The 25,497-nt window shown below is 30.9% G+C and overlaps 1 protein-coding gene across 3 annotated transcripts in view; it reads right to left on the reverse strand.

Annotated features, from left to right (window-relative positions):
- The window catches only part of LOC143249724 (band 4.1-like protein 4), a 158,657-nt gene that overhangs the window by 25,631 nt on the left and 107,529 nt on the right, over positions 1 to 25,497 (reverse strand). For 2 of the 3 annotated variants that reach the window (XM_076500040.1, XM_076500038.1), the window contains 9 exons: positions 20,421 to 20,512; positions 14,870 to 14,941; positions 14,186 to 14,301; positions 13,413 to 13,497; positions 13,178 to 13,279; positions 6,095 to 6,232; positions 5,811 to 5,921; positions 5,232 to 5,306; positions 3,686 to 3,769 (listed from right to left, as the gene is read on the reverse strand). In XM_076500040.1, the coding sequence (XP_076356155.1) occupies positions 3,686 to 3,769; positions 5,232 to 5,306; positions 5,811 to 5,921; positions 6,095 to 6,232; positions 13,178 to 13,279; positions 13,413 to 13,497; positions 14,186 to 14,301; positions 14,870 to 14,941; positions 20,421 to 20,512 (875 nt within the window). The remainder of the gene's footprint in view (positions 1 to 3,685; positions 3,770 to 5,231; positions 5,307 to 5,810; positions 5,922 to 6,094; positions 6,233 to 13,177; positions 13,280 to 13,412; positions 13,498 to 14,185; positions 14,302 to 14,869; positions 14,942 to 20,420; positions 20,513 to 25,497) is intronic. The other variant, XM_076500039.1, reaches the window with a different exon arrangement.

Here is a 25,497-nt window from a genome sequence, read left to right on the forward strand (position 1 = left end):
TGACATTAGAATGCAGTATATGTCAGAGAATAATATTGTATTACACTTAGAAATATATAATCAACTAAACAGATCAATATAATTGATTACTTGCATTCCAACTACACCCTTGTGCAAATTAGTTGAAACAAGACAGAAAAATTACTATTTTTTTTCAGTTTTTTGCATTTTATTTCTGAGAATCTAAAAATTACTCACAAATTAATACATAATATGACTGCCTTTATTTTTCAGAAGATTATTAATCCACTTTGGCATCGAGTCCACGAGTTGATTGCAATCTTTACTAACTTTTGGATCGCAGTACCACACCTTAATTAGCTAATCTTTCGTAGTACAGTCTTTTCCCCGAAGTCTTTCTTTACAAATCGCCCAAAAATTTTCAATAGGACCTAAGTCTAGAGAATTTCCAGCCTTGTCCAGCACCTTTATTCGCATTGTAGTCATAAAATTCTTCACAAGTTTCGATGTGTGGCACGGAGCCAGATCTTAGTGAAAAATGCCAGATCCATCTGGAAATCTCTTTTCAATTCTGGAACGACTCTTCTCTGCAAAACTTCGATGTACTGTGTCCTCGCATCATACCTTCTACGATGTGTAAGTCTCCAACGCCATAGTAGCTGAAAAAGCCCCATCTTCTTCAAGGGATGTTTTACGAACTGATTGATGTGAGATTCTCAAAGTTTCTCACCTGGAGATCTGCGAACATGGAGACTTCTTTGACCCTGTATGAAGAAATGAGTCTCGTCACTGAATAACACCTTCCTCCATTGTTCTTGCGTACAGTTCTTGTATTTCAGACCCCATTGATACCGTTTTTTCTTCATTGAGTTGGTAAGAAGTTGTTTTTTGACTGGTCTTCTTGCCCTTTTAACGCAATTTCGAATGACGTAATATTCCTCAAAATTTCGTCATATATCCCAAAAATAGATCGACCGTGCTGCAAAACACAGCAAATGACGCCGTCTATGTGAAAAAATGACTATTCAAGGAAATCAGTGGGTCCAGCAAACCTACGCCGGCCACCATGCTGAAAATATTGTAAAATGACCATTTGTTTCAATTAATTTGCACAATGGTGTGTCTAGTAACTGGTTTTTTAATATTTTTGATAATTCGACCATGTTTGGCTTATATGATCAGTGTCATAATTCATGAAGACAATCAAGTAACCAAACTGAGGGTTTCAAATAACTACTGTTTTCAAGTATTCCAACGGTGGTATCGGGAAACACCATGAATTTCTATCTTCTTGTTGTATTAAATATTTATTCTGAATTTATGCCTCTTGAAACTTATGTATGTATATATATATATAACTTCGTCGTTTCCAGTTACATTTGTCTGTCTTGAAGTAGGTAACACTTGTTATCACTGTGGTGAACACTGTTTAATAAAACACTTTATAACCAGAAATTATCTTCAGTGACTGTTAGGATGATGTCTAAAGATTAATGTCCTTACTTTTTCTGTAAGGGAAATAACCCATCCTGTAGTAAAGTAAGTTATTTAGTGTGAATCTGAGGTTTATTTGAAACAGAGAAACTTTGAATTTGGCAATCTGTTGTGGAACATCACTGAAAGTCTAGTAGAACTTAGTCATGATTAATGAATCCAAGTATTCAATGAAAGCAACAATTCAACATAAGTAAAATGCAAGTACACACATTGTGTTTAGTGCATATTAAAGATAGTACATTTTGTGTATCACTTTTTTATCCTTTCTCAGTTTTTCATTCAACATTGACTCAGTTAGTATTACTCTCTAGTAATATCTTAAGGAAATCTAATGATGTTTATAAGGCCTATAAAATAGAATGAATGAACATTCTGTTTACCTAAATATATCAAAGGACTATCCAAGTAATCAAAATATTGCCAATATATTTGTTTGTTGCAAGTATGAAACTATACAATGAGTTGTTTGTGCTCTGTTCACTGCAAATATCAAAGTCTGATTTTTATAATTTTTTTAGTCTTTTCCAAATGACTGATTGTTTGTTTGAAGTTAAGCACATAGCTACACAAAGGGCTGTTTGTGCTCTGCCCACCACAGGTATTGAAACCTGGTTTCTATTGTCGTAAGTCAACAGACATACTACTGACAACTGGGAGGCCACAGAATATTTGATTATGAACTGATTAATGAGCCCAAAAATTACTCAATTAGCAAATTCCACAAATCATCTAGCTATAAAATAAAAATAATAATTATAAACAACAGGAAGAAGGTAAAAAATAAGTAATTATTAGGAATATTTCCACAGCTGATTCAGCATGTTTTCTGAAAGGGAGAGGTCCATAAAGCATTCTTGGGAATGTCTGCAATAGCCTTCCCAAAAAAATGTTGTTGAAAGAAATATGAATTGTGATGTTGGGTGAATTTTAAACATTTTGGAGCACCCAGACAGAGAAGCAATCAGAAATCAAAGAATGATCAAAGACTTCCTAAATCTACTCCTGAAGTCTTCATTACTATGTTTGTCAGGTTTTATAATGCCAGATTCTTTACACTAGATGCCTGTGACTTGTTAATGGTAAATTTCAACTGAAAAAAACATATTTGCTTGTTTTAAAATAATATATAAAAATAAATAAAATGTATATATATAAATGTTCATTACATTGTTGGTTACTACAGCTATATTCAGAGTTCCAAATAATTCTCTTTTTCATCAGTCCACAAAGACTCATTCAGTTAAATTAGAACACAACTAATAAAACGAATTATTCTTCTCTGCTCTGTTATTACAAAACAGTTTCATTTTAAAAATCACCTCTGTATATTCTTTATCACTAAACTCATGATCACAAAGTCCAGAAATAGAACTGTATAATGACTTTTGATGTATATTTATTTCCCAATGAAAGTATAGAACATTCCATGCAATACTTGGTATTCAAAAAAAATGTTTAAGGGAAATGATGCAATCATCTCACTATTGTAAACAATCACTAATTGAAAGGAGCTGAATTATACAATGCATGATTCAAACACAGTTATTTTAACAAACTTACCATAAACTATTGTTTCTAGTAAAACCAAATATGATACCATACTATATAAACTATCTAAATCATAGCACTTGCATTAAACATAAACTGTTGTGTATATCTAACAACGCCAATAGCATTTATTAATGTAATTCAAATTTTCACTAGACTAGCCAGAAATATTATGAAATTAAGACAATCTCTTATGTATTTATATTTTTGTATTAAACATTTGAAAGATACTAAACATATTTATAAAAGAAATTATGAACAATCTTATGCAAAGTAAAGCTATATCTGTTTGTTTTCCAGTCCATTTCTTTTAAACATAGCCTTAGAAATTTCATAGAATAAATGTTAACTGTTATTTAAACTAATAGCTGATATTAGTGCATGAATCATTTACACAAAAAGCACTAATGATGTTAAGCATGAAGGTTGCTATCTGAGAACCAAGTAAAGATGTCAAATTGATGTTAAGCATGAAGGTTGCTATCTGAGAACCAAGTAAAGATGTCAAATACCTACAATAAGCAAAATTCTTAACTTTCAATTTCATTGAAATGTTTCTTCTTCCACAAACATTGAATTATAATTAAGACAAAGTATTTAGAACTGAGTATCAGATCACTGAAACTTAATCCATTTCAAATAGAGAAGTTTTTGGTTTTTAGTAATTATGATTATTCACCTTAAATAGTTGTTTTCCTGTTGTTGTTGTTGTACAAGTTTCCACTGGGCTTCAGAATCAACTAACTCATAGGTACTCCCAGATCTAAAGGATATTAGAAACAACATTTAATTTTTTATAGAAGAAAATTCAAATATAACAATAAAAATATATTAATCATGTTTATAGTAAGGTTATTTCAGTTTTACAATGTACCTGAGCTAGTAAAAACTGAAACCAGATAGTGTGCTACTTTTAATATCTCTGTTACTATACCATAGCTTGGTATTTAATATTATGAATTTTTCAGGGGAAAAATGGATCTATAAATATGAAAAAAATATTATGCAAATTATATGTAATAAAAAATTATATGCTAAGCAAATGAAGAGTCTATAACATATGGTTGTACAGAAAGTACAATGTAATACTGTTATAATCTTAATATTCTTCAATTATTGTTATAATCATGTGTTGCCACTTCCATTATTAAATAATACAGTGTCATAGTTCAAGTTTGATTTATTAGTCTACCATTAAATTTCTGTATTGTTAAGCCTATGAGAACTTAGTTTTAGTTGATTGATCAAAACTGTTAAAAAACATCTACTGTAATGAGATGCAATAAAAAGATCTCTTAAGTAAAGCAAGAGTTAGTGAAATGTCAAATATATAATAGAAATTTAGAAAGCTTGAATTAGTATTTAAAGTAAGAACATATATTATTGTGTTGGGTATAGTGTAACAAGGAGGAAATAAAATGTTTGCTAATTCATCTGCATATGAAATATTCAAGAGAAGAGACACTTCAGTAATTTCCTTTCTGCATTTAATGCTAAATTAAGCTTTGGAAAATTCTATATGGTGCAAAAAACTGTAGCAAGTTCATGGCTGTGTTATAGTATAAAATTGTTTCAGGAGTTTCTGTATTTGAGTTAAATACCCAAATGGAATGAAACTTCATCTGAGGCCTACAGAAGTAAATTGTCAAGTAATTTCTGTATCATGTTAAAGAAGCAAAACGTTAGCAAATTCTTCAGCTATGACTTAATTCATTTAGTAACTGTAAATAAAGAACATTTTTGTTTTATTAATTCTAATTTTTTTTTGTCAATCAGCCTGTGAGTCATTTTTTAATCTTAAGTTTTTGTACAATAGTAGTTTAACATGAAAAGATATATTTTTAAGTACTACCCATGTAGCACTCACGGTGAAAGTAAACTATTTAAACTTAATTTTGTATCATAACATATGTAGTTTTGTTTAACTTTCAACAGTAATTTGTATTCTAGTTTATTACTTTTTTTAAATTATTGACTTTGGTTTTAAAAGCAGATAATTTATCTGCAAGTTGTATTTTAGGTTAATACACATATATGGCTCAATATGCTCATGAAATTGTTTTATTATTTTTATTTTACAAATAGCCTTTCTGTTTTAACTAACTCGAAATCAAGTTGTTAATCATTAAACCTGTAATGGCAGTAATGTACAATTTCATTAAACTTAACGAAATACATTATTAAGTTTTAATGAATTTCATATAAATATATACTTCAAAACTCACTTGTGTCTTCGGTGCTTTTTGTGCTTCCTCTGGCCTTCTGATTCACTGCCACTGCATGTATCTTTATATTGTGAACTATGAAAATGAAATATTTTAATTACATTGAAATATTATTATTATCTATATGTGAATGAAAAATATAATTGCATGGTGGTAATTATGAGAAAAAATAGTTGGGAAAGAAAAACATAATTATAAAGCACGTATTAATATCAGATAGAAAATTTGACCCTTTATATTTGTTTTATCTGATAACATTCTATTCTCTACTAACTTTTATAACACAAAAATGTACAAAAGTAATTATAATATGCTGAAATTGAACAAGAAGATCGTGAAATGTTTAAAATTTATGAATGTTTAGTTACACATTATGAGATTTGTTGCATAAGATTAGCAATAAGCCAGAAATATTTTAAAATTTGATCAGTTACTGAGGAAAATAATAGGTGGATATTATGTTGCTTTTTCATTGTAAAATTGTATTATGCAGAGTTAATCAGTTTATCCTAATAACCCTTTGATTGTTAAATTTAAAATAAATTAAGTGAGATATACTAATACATTATTATTTCTTACCACTGTTTCCTGCTACTGATACTATTTCTTGATGACTTTGAGGTTTTAGACCCTCTGGAAGATTTTGACACCTCGCTATCATTATCAGAACTTTTCCTACTATGATGGTGCCTTCGGATTATAAAAACATGGTTACAGAAATTAATAAATTATTAATACTTCAGCTGGTAAGATATTAAGTAATTATATAAATGCATTGCTAATGTGACACATATACTACTATGTTTCACTCAGAAATTTCAATGATTGAAAATATTATCAAAAACAAATTCAAGTTAGTTCACCGTCTTCTCCTGGAATCACAACTGCTATCACTCTCCACTGAAATTGAGCGTTGATGGATACGAAAGTGTGATGATGAATGTCCTCCAGAACTTTTTACTGATCGAGGAGAAGGGTTGGTTGAATTTGAATAGAGACCCCTGTCAATTGCACAACTCAAACTTTACTAAATTTATTATTTTACATATTATTACAAATAGTACAAATAGTACAAGAATTTAATATATAGAAATAATAACCAAGAATATTGCCATTTTCCCTATATGAAGTGTATTAAAAAGAATTATAATGAATGTGCAAATATAATCTCTGTACTCGATGTAATTAAATAAGCATTTGCATTTTGTATTATGGCAATGCTACTAAGGCAACTGTCTTCTATAATTTTCAACTACTGATCAAATGGAAAGTATTGAATTAGCACCATTTAAATTAAGGCATTTATTGTCACATCTATAAGTCACACACAGTTTAAACTGCAGAGAATATCTTGTGGAATTTGAGGATTCAAACTTATCTTGCCAGCTCTCAAATTTAGAGCCCTACCACAGAGTCAACCTTCACCCAAATTAAAAGAGTGTTGAAAACTTTTTGTATATATCGCTCATATGTTGCATAATTATCATAACCTTTTTATAAAACAAAATTCACTAAAATGACTTAATTATAAAGTAAAATATTTATCATTGTACTGAAAACAATTTCAATGCTACTCACACAGGAAGCACTAATAGGTCAATTATATTTTATTAACAAACTAATACATAATAAAATTAATTTTAACAACAAAGTAATTTACATAAATATTTTCATATAATAATTTTGACTACAATTTATTCATTTAAGTTTATCATTTTAATTTCTAAAGCAATAAAAAGTCTTTATATGAATAACACCTTCAATTAATGTAAGTTAAAGTTTACATAATCAATTATTTTATAATAAATCATTTATTTTGGTAATTAATATTTATTTAAGGGCAACCATAGACTTTTTGATCCCTTTGGACCTCCCATCCACTAAATTTTAAAATTAAAACACTCAAAATCAGCATTCCTTATCAATTCAAATATTTATCAAAATTTCCCTTAAATTTACTTCATCCACAAATTCCAAAAAAACAACCACCTTGTTGGAAAAATAAAACTGTTTTAACTGAAAATAAACTTCTACCATGCCAAAACTTATATCTGTATCCAATACAGTCCTATCATTCTGACTATTAAGTATGACAAAAATTATGCATCTGCAGTATTCATTCTCTTAATTGTCTTAAACAGATGACTTGAAATTTCTTCAATTCTTCCTCTTTATTTTCAAGATAAAATAATTTCAGAGATTCTAACCTGTGCTCAATAATACAACCTTACAAGAATGGTACATACACATTTATCTATTTAATAATGTTGGAGGATTAATCATAATTTAAGAAAAAATGTTCATATGCTGGTGCAGTAGAGTGTCATTGCAGAAGTGAGTTCTAGGGCACCAAGGAAGACATTTAAATACTTATGTATTTTGTTCAAAGTGAATTTCCATACCATTTAACAGAGCAATCCCATCAGAGATAGACTTAGATTTTGAGGATACAAGTTAAAACAGTTTCTGATGAAGAATATTTGTACAGCAAAATACAAATATTTTGTTTGTTTGTTTGAATTTTTGCAAAGGTACACAAACGCATTATGGAAAGTCTCTTGAGGTGCTCTTTTGCAAATTCATTAGTCTTTTAATTGGATTACTGACCATCACATAAGCAAACTTTACATGTTGGATAACGGGGGATGTTCAATAACTTTAGAGGACTTCATTATGCACCATTGTTTACCACATTTAGCAACAGTGTTCACTACATCACAAACCAAAAGTTTTTTCAACAATTTCATTCTTTTATGTTTTATTCATATCTGCCAACAACATTCACAACCTGTTATTATGTATTATAATTTAGCCCAGACAAGTCCCCAGTTTATCATGTTATGCATTATGGTTTTAAATAACCTGATATGAATTAAATTTTAGTTCAAATTTGGAAGTTAATTAAATGTAGAGATTTATCAAAATTGTGGTGTTAGCCAAGAAGTGTGATGTAGAGAATTCTCTTTCTAAATACAAACATATTTTAATATACAAATAATATAACTTATAATATAACTTATAATAACGATCTGGTCCTTAGCTTCCTTGATATTATATCAGGGGTTCATGATGAGTGAATTAATTCTGAGTTGATATTGGTACTATTCAGTTAATAATGAGCTAGTAACTCATGATAATTACATGTTAGTTTTTCACTGCTGAAGTTATATAGTGTCTTCTTAAAAATGTCTGTTGTTAATCTACTGAAGGTAAACAATTTGTAATGTTGGACTCTATAAAAGTTCCTGGTCAATTATCTGTAGTTTCTTGATTAATAAGTATTAATAACAGTTATATGTTCTGAGGTTTATAGTACACCAACTGTATATCAAACCAACAATATACACTATCTCTTGTAAAATTTCAGTTGGCAACAATAATGACAAACACTAGCATTTATACACACACATAGTATATTGTTGATTCTTATACTCCAGAATCATCTACAAATTTAATGATACACAGAAATTTTGCAATACACATTTAACAATATGAATTACATGCATTTCTAAATATATATTTCACTAAAATAAACATCGATATTAAAATAAATATGTAAAACTAAATCCATTAAAGTTCTCTACTTAGGGAATTAAAAACTGGCATTAGACAATATTACATAAACATATACATTGTGAACAACACACTAAATATAGTACATTGTCAAAGAATTATACAACTTCAGTAATCATGATAGTATATAATAACACAATCAATCCAAACAACCTAATGGTCATAAAATTACTTCACATTTGAAATGCTTCAGTACAAATGTTACCTTTTTAGTAAAGACCCAATACAACAAACAATCACATGACTGTGATATGTTTCAAAGCAGCAACAGGAATTTTCTTAGTAGGATTTTCAACCAATCAACATGTATGGCAAGTTGTACAAAACTGAGGAGCATCTTGTCTAAATTTTGGTCAAAAGAAATGTCTCTTAATTTTGTCACATGTCTTGCTGACTTCTAAAGAATTGCCCATGGGAAACGTTCAATATTTCAGAATGACATGCTTTTAGAAGAGTAATTTGATAAACTACAGCCCGATCCTCTGAAGGTAGCACACCTGATGTTCTTCATTTTTTCATTAGCACACCATTTTTTAAAAAATAACCATGTGAAACTTTCTCCAGTTCATTTTTTGGAAGTGCATATTTAAATAGTGAAGAGAGGCAGTGGATTCTTCTTTGCATTGGTGATCAGTTTACTTCTAGCAAACATAACTTCACCAGGTGAACCAGCTCCCTCACACCCATCATTGTTACTCACCAAGGAATTATCTCTAGGACAATCATTCACAAAATCCCTGTCAAATCCATAAAAATATTTGAGAAAAATGTATAATATCATTCAGTGGACACGTGTCTATCATTTATTTTTGGTCTAATTTCTTAGTCTGAGCTCAAGTCACAGCACTCAAGGGAAAGATGTCTGGATTATTCTCAACAATAACATCATCCTTAGATGAAATGGCAATCAGCTAACTAACCATTTTAGATTTGGCAACAATTTTGCCCAAGCCAAATCATTTCCCAACACTAATGATACACCCACAATTGGCAGAGTAGGTCTTATTCAAATCACAACTGGTCCTGAAACTAAGTCTGGTGTTATATAAATGTTATGAAGAGGAAAATTAAAAACAAAACCCTCAATACCCTGAGCAATAACAGACTTATCATTGGAAGAACTCAAACCTAAAACCAATATACCTTCTAACAACAATGATAGAGTTGCCCCAGTATCATGTGTAATATGTATGTATTGCAGATTAGCAGTGTTATTTGTCAAAGATGCAGAATCAACAGATACAAAAGTTCTAAGTTCCTCCTAACTACACCAGTCTTTATATCATTGGCCAAATAAAACACATTGTATGATGTAGTGAAACTACATTCATTTTTCTACAAGAATGCATTGAGTGTTGCCTACGTTTTTTTCTTTTCCACCCCCCTCAATCAGACATAACATGACCAGATTTTTTAGAGAAATGGTGACAGGTCTTGATGGTTTTGATGAAGTCTTATCTTGACTATCAGAATATTTTGAAATAGAAGAGCAGGATTTTTTAGAAGAATTCTCAACTTTAGTGGATTAGACAGATATTGGTTTTTGCTGAGATAGCAGGAATTTCTTTTTATGGAAAGTGCTTTTATGTGTTAAAAGTGTAATCATAAGAAAAGGTCGCTATTTCCCATAGTATTTAAATTTTCTTTTCATCCAGGCAAGTTCTGAAGTTGTCACTTGCACAGTTTAAATTCCTCAATTAGGTCTCAATTTGTTGAAGATGTTGCCAATATGCATATAATTACACCATCAATCAAAATAAACCTCTTTTTCATGGGTGAATTCCACATACATTTGATTATCTTGCTTGCAATAACCTTTCAACTTATGGTGATAAGCCTCCAGTACTAACTCGTAAGCTTTGAGAATAGCTGCTTTAACCTTACCACAATTGACACAATCTTCTAGAGAGAGTGATAAAGCTTCTTGTGCTTTACCAGTTAAAGCAATTTGTAATAATAATGACCATTTTTGGTGGGCCATTCCATGGCTTGGACAATATTCTCAAACTGTTAAAAATATTTACCAACTTCATTTACATTAAATGGTGGAATCAGATGACTTTTAGGGTTTTAAATAGTCAGTTTTCCTTGGTAAATCAGAGTCCAATTTTCATTTCTTTCAGCCTAATATTTTTCCTGGCTCAATACAAACTTGTTCTCTCTTTTTATCTGCTTGTTCGAGCTCAAGAAGTTTACTTTTTCTTTAATCTTTAATACAGGTTTCTCTTTCTCATCTTCGATATGAGCTTGCTCTTTCTCAGCTTTAATACAGGCATGTTCAAGCCCAATTTCTTTGAGTTTTAGCTGGATCTATAACTTATCTTTATCATTCATCTAGAGTATTCTCCTTTGGTTTCCTTGGACAACAAAAATCATCAGCAACTATTATTTCAGTAATATACTTTTTATAGTTAATTTTTTTCATTGATTTCTTAAACTTTAATTCTAGAATTTTAGCAATTTTGAGCAAATCACTATTGTTATAACTTTCTAGTTGTTTGAGGGAGGGTGATTTAAGAAAACCTTGATAATCAGACATGAACAACTCTTGTTGGCACTGATATATATAAACTGAATTATGATTTGAATTTTAATTTAGACCAAATTTTGTCTCTGATTCATATCATGGATGGGTCTTCAATTTATTATGTTATGTATTATAATTTAACCCAAACATTGTTGATTCATGCACTCAAGAATCATGTACAAATTTGATGAATAGGCAAGAATGTTTCAATACACATTTAACAATATAAATTACATGCATTTCTAAATATATTTTTAATTAAAACCAACATCAATAGTAAAATAAATATATAATAGTAAATCCATCTCAACATGCCATATCCTAAGTGTATATGATATTCTATTTAACTGCAATATTGTACGTATAATTTGTCTTTAATTAACGAAAATATCAATTAATTTTTGCACCCTTTAGTTTCATCACGATAAGGCAATTATAAAATAATTACCCTCCTTAAAACTGAATATCTCATAAAATCTTTCACTTCTTTCATTATTTCCCAATTCACTCCTGATACAAGGATACCTAACTTCCAAAAAAATCTAGCTGAACTAATTAGGCTCATTGAGTGTGACAATCTATAATGTTCCCAAACAGTAATAATCATAAAAAATGTGTTTTATCATTAGATAATTAAAGAATGCACTCTGTTATATAAAACGTAAGACTTGTTTATTGTTATAAATACAGAATATAATATTTATGGTTACAATATTAAACTGTGTATGTCCAACAATAAACAAGTTTTATATACTCAATGATTTTTCTGAAGGATAACAACATTGACTTTTGTACAATGTAGTCCAATATATCTAAGAAACGATCTTTATGTAGTTAATAACATCAAGAACTTGTGTGTGGTAGGTAGTTGAAATGTATAATACATAGCTTTCATTAAAAAATGTTTTTGTTTTGCAATATTTAAATATAATTATACAAACCTAAGTTTCTCCCAAACAAAATCACCATAGTTAACAAGAGCATATTATACTCAAATCTGTTACAACTAGCCTTAATATAATTATAGTTCTATTAACATTAAAGCTTTTATGGAATTGACAGCATGGTATTTTGGGAGTATTGAGAGAACATGTAAGGGTATACAATGCGAAACAGAATGATTATATTAAACTTTTCTATTATTCTATTACAGTATGTATATGCCTCCTATTGTATTTCATGTTAATATAATGTTATAATGTTTATTCTATGTATCTTTTACAAGTTTAAGAATTACATTAGTTTCAATACAGAGTATATGATATTGTTATATGCAGTACTGTTAAAGTGGTATAAATAAATTCAGCCAATCAAATCATAATAAACAATCTGAAGTGTTCCTTAATTACACAACAGAAAAAACTTGGCATGGTTAAGAAATGTTTTTGTTGACAGCACAGTGCCAGCTTTCATATGATAGAAATGCTTTTACTTAATTTTATATAATGACACTTAAACAACTGAAATAAGCAATACAGTAAGGCACAAGAATTTATACAGAATTAAAAAGAAAGCAGAGAAAAGATGATAAAATAAAATATAAATATCAAGGAAAAATTATTAGATTTTACACGTACTTCAAAATACATATAGTATGATTACTATGGGATTTATGAGTCTAATAATTTTCAAAAATCATAATTAAGAAGATTTTTAGAACATCATACTGCTAAAGCATCATGAACAACCAATCCCAATAGATGCCCTACACTTCTTAAAACATCAATGAATGATGTTGATGAATACTAATAAAGACTGAGCTGACCTATTAAAGTTTGTAATAATTATATTAAAAGCAATCTCTAGCCAGATAAAATAAAATCATTGTGTAACTACATTACTGCACCTGTGATTGTTGTGTTCCCATGGTGCAGATCTTGCATTGCGAGGTGATTCTGAAACTAGTAAAGCAGATGGAACAGAGGATGACCTGCACATGGGCTGTAGGCTATTAAAACAAAGTTATAATTTCATTTAACTTTATTGTCTACAATGTATTACAGAAAACAGATATCATATATTTAGCTTAAATATCACTTAACACTATAATTCCTTTTCTTGAACTTGAAATTTTCACTTACGGTGTGACTACTTCAGGAACTGAAGTATTAAGCCTGTTTTCTAAAAGTCCATTTTCATTAGGTTCTTCTTTCAACTTATTGCCTACTGAATAAAGTAAAAGTAAAAATTAAACTTAATATACGTTTTTATGAATAAAAAATTAACATTTTTAACGTCACAATGATAATTTCTAAACAACTAATTTGTTTATGCATTTTTAAAAATGTACTAATTGCTTTGTTCACGAGTTCTAGTTGGTATGAAAACAACCATATTTGAAACTAAAAGTCATCATAGTTCTTACAGTGTACAGAAACCTATTTTAGTTGTAATTTTGAAAATCCATAGGTACCAATACAATGTGTATTTCTTATATCCTTCTTTTGCTTAAAAAAACAAAATTTACTTCTATGGTTCATGCTCCAGAATTGAACAGCTACACATGTGTATATATTAAGTATCTTGTTCTATAAATATACTGTCAACACAGATATACAATTCAATAAGTAATAGAAGTGCCTTAACTATTTTTAGAGACTGTAATTATTTGGCAAATAAGTACAACATCTTGCTATCCATGTTGTCCAAAAGGTATCAGTTCCATCTTAAAAACAATATACCTGAGACACTCTCAATGCTTAATTTACTTTCTGAAATACCTGAGTATATAGTGTTTTTATGCTATTACAGCAATTATAATAGTCAATTAGTGAAGATCTTCCAATCTTTCATTCACTAAAGAAATTTTTATATAATATTCTATTCAACTTTTGACAAAGAAACATATTCTAACCATCAGCACCATCTGGTTGACACAGTTTCTTGTTATATCGTCTACTGGGGACACGAGTTACTGTTGGTTGTGGTCTATGTAGTTCCAGGTCTACTTGCATCTGCTTTTGTGTTTTACTATGATGAAAAATAGTAAAGGATTTATAGAAGCTGCAGAGACTTAAGGTCAGCATTTGATGTAAATTTAAATTTTATTTACGGTTTAAATATTACCCAAAAAAATTGAACTCATGTCTTAAGATGAATGCTTTAATTTTCAGCATTACAAGAAACAATCAATATTTAAGTAAAATATCATAGATACACTAATAATTACATAAAATTAAATGATTTAAAGCTTTTAACAGTAATTACAGTACCACATTGTATTAAATCATGAAGTTTGGTGATTTTTAGCAGTAAAAATCATAATAAAAATGAACAAAAACTATTAGCTTAGGAGTAAGTAATTTAGAAACGTTTTAACATCTGTTCATCATAATATTAATTGATAAAATATAAGCATTTAACTAAATCCTGAATTAAATGCAAAGCTAATTATGTTACACAAAAAGTATTATTAATTTTTTTAGATTTAATGACATTAATATTTTGAAGAAAAGTTTAGAAAAAAAGACAAAAATAAATAAACACTAAATCTGGAATTCATTAATAAAGGTATTTAGATGATGTTAAAGGAAGATACCTGAAATGAAATCTTGAATTTAAACCAAATACTTTCCTTGAATTTCCTGGGACTTCTCGAAATTGGGTTAATCTAATAATTACAAAAATAAAAAACGTTACAATTTTAAAAATGAAAACATACCATATGCACCTAAATTATTCATCTCTTAATTCTGCCAAATAATTTAAATAAAGACAGCTACTGTATACTAAATGTTAGTAGTTCCCTATGTTTTATTCAGAATTATACTTGGTACTCAAAATTAAACAAGATAACTGAGGTTCATACTGTAAGCATTTTTTATTATAAAATACACCTATATTTGTGAATCTCTCTATTTCTTGTAAATATTAAAAATAACAAGGAACTATTTTAGTATTCTATCGACTCTTCATGATCAGTCATTTAGTATAATACGCAACTCACCAACTACATAAACTTATTATATTACATGCACATTATATTGTCTTCTATGTGACACATGTTATTTAATAATTAAAACAAAAATAAAAACATTGATGGAAATGAATTGCTGTGATTTACCTATATTTTATATATATTGAATTTAATATACTCTTAATACCTTCATTTACTGTAACACTATATATGTATAAATATGAGAAAATGATTATATTTTACAGATAAACACGAAAGAGAAATGGTAAGAAAAGCCTGATGTGTTTGATACTGAATGTTTTAGCAATGTTTGTTATTCATATTAGATGCTAGAAACATAGTTTCATGAACAAAATATATGAAGTAGTGTACTGTAGATTTAATATATCTATGATGTTTTTTTTTTCAGCTAAGAAAAGTGAACATTTATTATCATTAAATTTTTTTTATATTTACACATGTTGAACTATATGCACATCATGTACATGTAACATGATTTTGGACTGAGGTGATCTTATTCTTGTGCTAGTTACATAACGTTAGGGGTCATTTTCTCTTAGTATTCTTTAACTTTCCCATAGAAGATTATGTTAGAAAATACCTTAGGCTTATATAAATGAGTTTTTCAATTACATCAGCCACACATAGATTAAGAAATACCTGAAAGAATCTGCCTTTCCTAGTTTTGTTAACATAAATTAATAATTGTTGTGGATGACCAGTTCTCTTCATGATGGTTGATCATATCTAAACAAATATTTAATAATGATCGACTCTCTCAGGATTATCTTTCACTGGCATATATCTTTCTAATACTAAGAGAAAGAAATGCCATCACCTTTCTTCTCTGCATACTGTTGTCATACTCTGTGCTTATTGAATAAAAAATGTTTTATTTTATTGTGAAACTTTGTGGCCATACTTTTCTTTTAGTTCAGTCGAGTCAGAATTCAGTTTAATTGCAAATATATTTAATTATTAACTAAGATGAACAGACTTTTTAAAACTGCTTTTGTATGAATGTCTGTTTATCAGTTTGTCAGCCCTTACAGATTATCCAACAGGGTTCTATATGGAAAGTAAACTCTTTTGATTCATTTACAATAATAAATTTTCAACTAGATAAAAACTTATTATCAACCTAATAAACTTCCTATTTTATTATCATGTACAGAAGTCTAATGTAAGTAAAAAGCCTTCAATGGCTCATTCTTCAGGAATAAAACATTTTATTAAACATACAGAAGTATTGCACATTTTGTACATCAGTGTATACAGTTTGTGCAGATTATGAACTAGAGGAGAAGAGGATGAAAAAAAAGAAGACATAAATGAGAATGAAAAATAAGGTTATTGTTATAGGAGATTCTTTTTAATAGAACACATGAAGAGAATAGTCTATAGGTTATATAGGAAGAAAAGAACTAGATTATTCTATCCAGAAAAAGGGTGGATAATATAGTTGACAGAACAAATGATATATTAAAGGGTACTAACAGTTTTACAGTCTTTTTAATACATATAGAGGCTAATGATGAAGGGGTTAGGTCACAGGAGCTTATTTTTATGTACAAGGCACTGATATAAGCAGTGAAATAAATGGTGTATAATAACTTAATTCCCTCAGGGTGTCAGGTTCTTTACAATAAGTGTCTGTGACTTGTTAACAATAAATTTCAACAATAAAAAATAGTAAACAGCCCGCATGTTTGAAAATGATATGTTAAAATAAGTCAGTGGTGCTTAGATCTGTTTTACATCCCTAGTAGAACTGACTTGATAAACCTTGTGTACTCCCTTCCAGTCCTCTATTCTGTAAGTCCCTCACATCTTGATCTTGTGTTTGACTTTCTTCTAGGCACTGTTCCAAAGATGCTGCACTGAAGGGTCTTTTTGCTGTGCTTCCTTCTGTTCCTGTAGACCTAAATTAGGGATGCCACTTTTCAAGACTTTCAGGAGTTTGATGTTTTGCTTGCATTTCTTTTCACGAACTCTTGTAGTGATTGCAGATGCCTCATCAGTCTTCTTTATGTTTAGTTTCTCCAAACTTTCACTGTCTGATATACTATCAATCACAAAGTCATAGATAGGTGGTTTCATACACATAGCCTCAAGATTTCCCATGTATTATGGAGTGTCCACCTTTATTCTTGCCATAGTAAACTTTTACACTCTGTACCATCAAACAGCTCAACAGATGTACCTTCCTATCATCTAGTCATCATATGGTAGACTAGTTTTCACTACTGCACAAAGTATCTTTTAGCACTTTCTTGTCCCTGACATAGCCTTCACCTATTGGCATGTTATGGTTTGTTGGCACCTCTTAATGTTTATGATATACTCCAACTAAGTACTGTTGACTCATTTGTTTACTTGAGATGACCATCACTCTTGTACTATTTAATCATGATGATAGCACTTCCTTCTTCAGGTGAACCTGATAAGTTATCTCCATTCTGTTTATTCCCGCAACAACATCCATGATGACAGTCACTTTTTTCTAGTTTCTTGCCAGCACTGTTCTCATATCAGTAGATCTGTCAGTCCCCCAAAATTATTTTTATACTTGACCATGTTAGTCTATCTTGTGAAGTATCACTGTAGATGTGCCACAAAATGAAATATAGTTTCTTCAGTGTCAGGTTTGACTTCTTTCAACTTCCAATGAAACCTTCTTTGGTAAATCCATAGAATTTCAGTAAGGTCACTTTGAACTGGTCAAAGTTCATGGTATCTTATGACATCATGCCTGTATATACTTATAGGCCTTTTCCTGTGAGAAGTAAATGGAGATAGACTGCTAATTGCCTTTGTCCCAGTTCTGACTTTGGGGAAATCTTTCATATCTCTAGGAAAGCATATTGCTTCCTGTTCATAAGATCTGGGCAGCTTGGGTTGCCTAGCCATGACACCATTGTTGTTCTTGGGCCTTTCCTCTTTCAGTTGGGTGAACATGGTGACCTCAATTTCTGCTCTTATTCTCTTTACTAGAAATTATTTTCAGTTGAAGAGATGAGGAAAGAACTGCCTGCTATGAATTGGGCAACTGAAGATATTGGAAATTCTTTAAAAAATATTTTAACACCCAAAATAGGCATGCTCCTTATTAAAAAAAATAGGGTGACTGCAAGTAAAAAAAAACAATTTGGTTCACAAAGGGTATAAAGGATTAAGTTAAAGAAAAGCATTATACTCTTAAATGTTTAAATTGACTGCAATGGTGGAAGAATTGGGATTATTGAAGATCAAGAGAGTTATTAAATGGTAAATTAGGAAATCAGAAAGTATCATAGAAAATGTTGGGGACAATGTGAAAATTTATAGTAAGAATTTCATACATTAAGGTAAATAAACTTCAGGGCCTTTTAAGGATGATACAAGAAGGCTAATATTTGATGTTTATGGGATAACTGGTTATTAACTTGTAACTTCTACTTTTAATTACAATTTTTAATAATAAAGATTTAAACAACATTCCCCATTCTGAACAGTTGCTGGAAGGAAATTATGTCAGGGTCAGACAGTATGATCACATTAATTCAATATTTGTTTTAAACAAAAGGAAAGTTTAAAAATGATAAAGCTTTTTAATATTCATCCAAGGGTTTTGAAAATGATTATGGATTGGATGAATGAGCCTTTTGTTACCATTTTTGATGTCTTTGAAAAGTGGGCAGGAGCCAGAAGATTGGAAGTTTATTAACGTTACTCCTCTATTCAAAGGAGGTAAAGATTGTCTTAGTAACTAAGGCCTATTAACCTTACATAATTGGTGGAGAAAATTTTGAAAGTCTGATAAAAGATGTTTTGGAAAGTCATCTAACAAAGCTCAAAATTGTCTTCAACAGTCAATATGGTTTCACTGTGGAAAACATTTTACTTAATTAATCTTTAAATATTTTTTGATGAGGTTACTGCTCAAGTATATGAGGGTATGGTGGATTTGATGTGTCTGTATTTTGTAAGAGCATGTAACAAATCGTCTCATCTTGTTTTGGTGTGGGGTGTAGTGTAGGATGGCTCATTGAATATAACCTAATTAGGTGGGAGAAACAGGTTGTTGTTACAAATAAACTTCTGTCAAATTGGATTAATGTCTTGAAAACATGGGGTATCTAAAAGCTCGGTATTAAGACCTTTGCTCATTTTGATTCACATCAATGATAGAAATAAAGGAATCATCAATAGGTTATTTAAATTAGCTGATGACATCAAAATTTTGGATGTTGCTGGCTGTTAAGAGGATGCTACTATTTTACAAAAGTATTATTTGGGAGTATGGTAAATAAGTGGCAGGTGGCTTTTGATTAAAATATATGCAAGGTAATACATGTAAAATAGCACAATTTGAACTATGAGTATAATTTTGTCTGTAACAACCTTAATAGTGTTCAGTGTTATAGAAGAAAACTTGGTGTTCTGGCAATAAGTCACTTAAACCATTCAAGCAATGTAGCTGTTGTTAGTGGCAGGGCAAATAGGATTTTAGGTTGTACTTACAGAAATACTGAATTTACAACTAAAGAGGTTATAATGCTACAGTTTAAGTGAGTGGTTAGGCTACATTTGGAGTACTGTGTTTAGTCTTGTACTCCTTTCCATGGAAAGAACATTTAATTGTTGGAAAGGATTAAAAAAAGATCTATTAGGATGATTTCTTAGGTGAAAAGGTTGTCATATGAGGATAGTGATAGCTTGTGATCTTTGAATTTGTTTTCACTTAAAAAAGACGAGTTAGAGGGAATGTAAATGGGGTGTATAAGGCTGTTAACAGAATTTATAGTGCCGATGCCTTATCATTTTTTTCTTTTTAATAGTGAGAATGGTAAGCATAAACACAAATTTTAGCATGCCAGAAATCATTTTAAGCTCAGACTGCTTTATTTCTCTAACAGGGTGATTGACCTTTGGAAAGGGTTACTTTTTTATGTAGTAGATGCAGTTAATTTAAGTAAATTTAAGAGAGAGCTTGACAAATATCTGAAGATGGTATAATGAACCAAAAAAGACTCTTGTCGTCCATTAGTGTCATGTGTTCAGAGTTGTATTTACTATACTGAATTTTCTTGTGAAGGAAACACTCTTGGAGAAGTAACTTATCTAAATAAACTGAACTCCATATAATGAATATATTATTTGCAGTTATTAATAGCACACATTGAAGGATTACCTGAAGAAAGCATGATGTTCAACACAACACTTCCAGAGATGTTTACAAGCCTGTTTACTGGGAAGTTCATATCCATAAGTGCTCTCACCAGTCTTTAAATAAAAGGTAATTGTAAACAATTTTACATACCTTATATTTATTCAGTTACTAATAAATGGAAAATGAAATAAAATGCCTGTTAATTTTAATTATTTTTATGAAGTTGTGCATCATAATTTAAAACAACTCTGTACTTGAAGGATAAGTAATATAATGTATAAATATCTCAGAAAATTATGATTAAGTAAATAGCAATTGAAAAATGGAGATTTTTAATATAATTATATTCAGCTTTGGTTTGAGAAACACTATGTACATATTTTAGCTTGACATATTTTTGGTTCAATTTTGTAAAAGTATTTCTACATAAGAAATAAAGATGATAAAGTGCTATACAGGAGATAAAGAGAATAAGTGAAGTGTTTTATTATATATTAAGCAACCAAAAGTGCAAGAACAAATATAACAATATCTCTACACGTTTTAACCAAATCAATAATAATTATTTGTAATGTGTAAAGAAGACATGTATATTTATATGTAATACTTCAAATAAACACATTAATTAATAAAACATATTTTTTGTGAACATCATGCTATCTACCAATAACATATTTGTTCTTTCTCCGTTTTCTCTATGTGTTCTATAATTGTAGTCTTGATGCATGAATTTTTAAAAATTTTCATTTTTGTTGCATAACATGTTGCACTGAATAGGTAAATAAGAATATTTTGTACTAAAACCTGGGTGACATGGTTTCAGATATACAGAACTATATATTTTGAATACTATACTTATGTTTTAAAAACTAATAATATAATAACTATAAATAAGGAACACAACTTTTCAAATGCAGTCATGATAGCATTGATATTTCATACAGGGTTCTTTTTGACTGCAAGATTGTGTTTTTACTGGGTAGTTGCTGCTTTAATGAAAGATGTTGTTAAAACAACCATGTTCAATCCTGATCCATAATGTCATACACTGCTTTTTATCTGTTGCTTAACAGATTACAGCCTATATATTTTTATGCCCCTCTCCCTAAATCTGAAGTTCCCACCTTCATACCCTATAACCCCTGCATTAATTTGGCTCTATTTGGGAAGTATATCAGTCTAAGACTGAAATTATTATCACAGTGAATGGGTGGAGGTGAATAAGCATTTTGCTGCACATTTAATAGATCAACTTTTGTAACATTAGCATACCAACTTTCCAGTTGAGAGTCATAACAATTACCACACATTTGTAGCTACCTTATCAAACAGATTTCAAGTGGCACATGAGAAGGAAGTTTGTAACACAAAGTGTAGGAGCAGAGCAAGAAGAAAAGACAAGGCCTTAGGTGAGCTTATGGAAGATATGGAATAAATTGCCTAGTTATCCAGATGCTCTGGATGGAATGATGGATTTGTTGGCTGTGTGATCAATTGAGGTATCTTAGTACTCAGCAGTTTTACACAGAATATGTAGATAGACTAAGAAATATGTGACCCAAGAAAAACTTAAATCATCTCATGATAAGATAAAAAGTTGCTCTGATATGAATGCTGATAAAAGTAGATTTCATTATGACTGTAACAGTCATGACACAAGAGAGGATTATCTCTTAAGTTAAGCAAACGAAATGGTAATAGATGTGTACAGAGACGTGGCTAGTTTTATGAGCCGTATTAGTTTTGGCTTCAAACAACTTGTTGTAAAAATAAAAAAACCTTTGTGCGTGAGTACATGTTTTGAAATTTATCATACCAAGAAAAATTTAGAAAGGAATGTCGCTGTAGCAATGCCACTGTTCATAGATTACATGTAACTTGTAATAGTAAGTAATTGGGCATATATGTATTCTCTTGTGATTATGTAATAATATAAACAGATCTGAAGTTGAGATTTACTTTGGGAATAAATACAAGGGTGCCCGATCTTAAATCAAAGTTAAGACCGAGCACCCTTGCTTTTATTCCCATTCATAAACAGCCAAAATAATTTTGTCAATTATGCCATTTTTTAGACCCAAAAATGGAGATCACAATTATATTCTCCTTACTTCTTTCTTGATCCTATCTTGACATCATAATGCCCCAACCGTACCCGGCCCGGGCCTCGTATATGATATTTTTTATGAGACGATCGAAAAAGCTAAGACAGAAATACAGAGACAATGACGACAAACGTTTATGTGTAATTCAACTATTTTGCGTTTATAAATTCAGATCCGTATGTGCTCTATTACATTTCTGAAAAGCTGGGAAAGCAGTTGATTGATCGGAGCTGTCTAAAGGCAATTCGACCTTTTAGGTCAAACTGCGTTAGACATGTACGACAACGTGATTATTAACGTTATTGATACACTATACTACTAGTAGTGGTACAGTACTGTGGCACCGTGGTCATGCAGAGATATCGTAAAGAACCTACAAATCAACTTAGTTAATTTAAAATTGTCTGAAAAGTGCATGGATTGAACAAGTTAATGTGAGCAAAGTTAGTTCTGAGTATTAAGGCTTAAACGTGAGTGGCCTCTGTTGCAGTGTATTAGCATTAGGCCTAACGTTAGTGTTGTTATCTGAGAAGTAAGTGAAAATAACGTAAGGCTTAAATACTGAAACTAGATTAGTGTACGTACACTGGGAACGTTACTGCAGCTTGGAATAATGAAGTGGACTATTCCAAATTTAAGGCCCTTGTTTTGAATTTGCCTTCGCATCCAGACAGGCAGATAAAGTTTCAGACATATGCGTATTTTGCTGATGTATGTTTTGTTCGCTCATCTAAAGTCCCCAGGTCAAAACTGAGCTCGACGTTGAGGTTACAACACATTCAGATATTTGATTAGAATTAAGGTACTCTAACTTGTGCCTAACCCAGTATTTAGTAGTTCAATGTGCAGTACAGTTTAACATTGATTATATGTTATGTATGTGTACCAGTACAGAATGTTCACTGTGTGTATAGGCTACTACAATATGTGTTGTTGATCACAAATTGTTTTAGAATACTTTTTGGCCCTCAATGGATTTGTATGTTACCATTGACTTTGCTTCTTGTATACAGCTACCACAGCAACAACCTTAATGAAACTTTTGCAATGACTGAAACCTCATTCTCCTAAAATGGATTGAAGCCAGTCTCGAATGGTTTTTCAACCAATAAGAATGCAGCAAATCAATAAAGATATATTTTTTTAAAAATTCATGTTTACGTGCTGATGGGCCTAGGTCTGAATGTGGACCAAGAATTTAGTATTTTTGATTGTTTTACCAACGTTTTTTTTTCATGAAGCCCAGTGTTGTTCTGATCATTATAACTAAATATGATTCATATTCTTTTACATTGTTTTTCTTAATTTATGTTTCTAAATTTTTTAGACTACAAGATGAAACGTGTTCAATTAAGTGGTGCGCAAACGAGAAAACTGGCAATAAAGAACCAACAAAAGGGTTTAGATTTAGTGGACAAGGATGGAAGGCTGACTAATTTTTTCACTCAATTTACAGGCAAAGTGAGATCAGTTGTGAGACTTGTGCCAGTTAAGCTAGCCTTACACCTCAACGTCATCACCATGTTCTGACCTTGAAGTAGAAAAAATGCAGTACAAGTAATTTCTGATAGCGGAAATGGGTTTTGATTTGGAAGATCATCTTGTGTAAATTGAGTGAAAAAATTAGTCAGCCTTCCATCCTTGTCCACTAAACCACAGTCCATCAGACTTTCATAAAATGCTTCAGTCTACAAAAGATGAAGAAACTAAAGCAAAAGATCTAGGGTTGTGGCTCGATTTCTCTGCTGCTGATGTGGCTCATTGGATTGCCTGTGGACTAACTGACTGTCCATAACACAATGGGCCATTTGGCAAATTTTGCCATACTTTCAATAGTGGAAAACCAACGAGATAATGTTCGCAAAAACTTTTCTTTGGGGTAAAAGCCAATGGTAAGCAATACAAGAGATAGTGGTTATTGTATTCATCATTAACAGGGCCAGTTTACTGCTTTGTTTGTAAACTTTTTGGCCTTAAATTTTCCTTGCGTTTTGTTGAAAGAGAAGGTTTCAGTGACATGCGAAATACTATTGTAATTGATTATCATGAAAGAAGCACAACTCACCGATACTCTATGCTAACATACTAAACTCGCAGACAAGGTTTAGGCTTGCAACAAGAGTTGGTAAAACAAGTTGAGAAGAGTGCAATTACTGGGAATATGTCTTGGACCGTGTAATAGCTGTTATTCGTATGTTATCTGAACGTAGCCTGGCTTTTCGAGGAACAAATGAAAAATTTGTTTCATTGCAGAATGGAAATTTTTTAGGGTTGCTTGAGCTCATAAGTCAGTTTGATCCAGAGCACATTTTGAAACATGGAAATTCTGGAAACGGAAATCCTTCTTACTTGTTCAAAACTACCTGTGAAGACCTCATTGAACCAATAGCTCAGAAGGTCCACGCATTCATTATTGATGTTGTAAATCCTTCTGGTTATTTTCGCTTGTCTGTTGACTCGACGCCAGATTTATCACATATAGATCAGTTAAGTGTTGTACTTCGATACTTAACAGATGGGCAGCCTATTGAACACTTTTTTAAACTTTCTGGAACTGAAATACCATATCGGTGAGAAAATAGCAAACCAATTATTGCAATACTTACAAGGCCTGGCATGGCCAAGCGCGTAAGGCGTGCGACTCGTAATCCGAGGGTCGCGGGTTCGCGCCCGCGTCGCGCTAAATATGCTCGCCCTCCCAGCCGTGGGGGTGTATAATGTGACGGTCAATCCCACTATTCGTTGGTAAAAGAGTAGCCCAAGAGTTGGCGGTGGGTGGTGATGACTAGCTGCCTTCCCTCTAGTCTTACACTGCTAAATTAGGGACGGCTAGCACAGATAGCCCTCGAGTAGCTTTGTGCGAAATTCCAAAACAAACAAACAAGCAATACTTACATGAAGTTTGCAAAGTTAATTTTTGAAAATGTAGGATCAGTCTTACGATAGTGCTGCTAACATGTCTGGGGGTATAAGGGGATGCAGAAAAATAACTT

Source organism: Tachypleus tridentatus, chromosome 4 (assembly GCF_004210375.1).
Source record: "Tachypleus tridentatus isolate NWPU-2018 chromosome 4, ASM421037v1, whole genome shotgun sequence".
In the NCBI taxonomy this organism is placed as follows: Eukaryota; Metazoa; Arthropoda; class Merostomata; order Xiphosura; family Limulidae; genus Tachypleus; species Tachypleus tridentatus.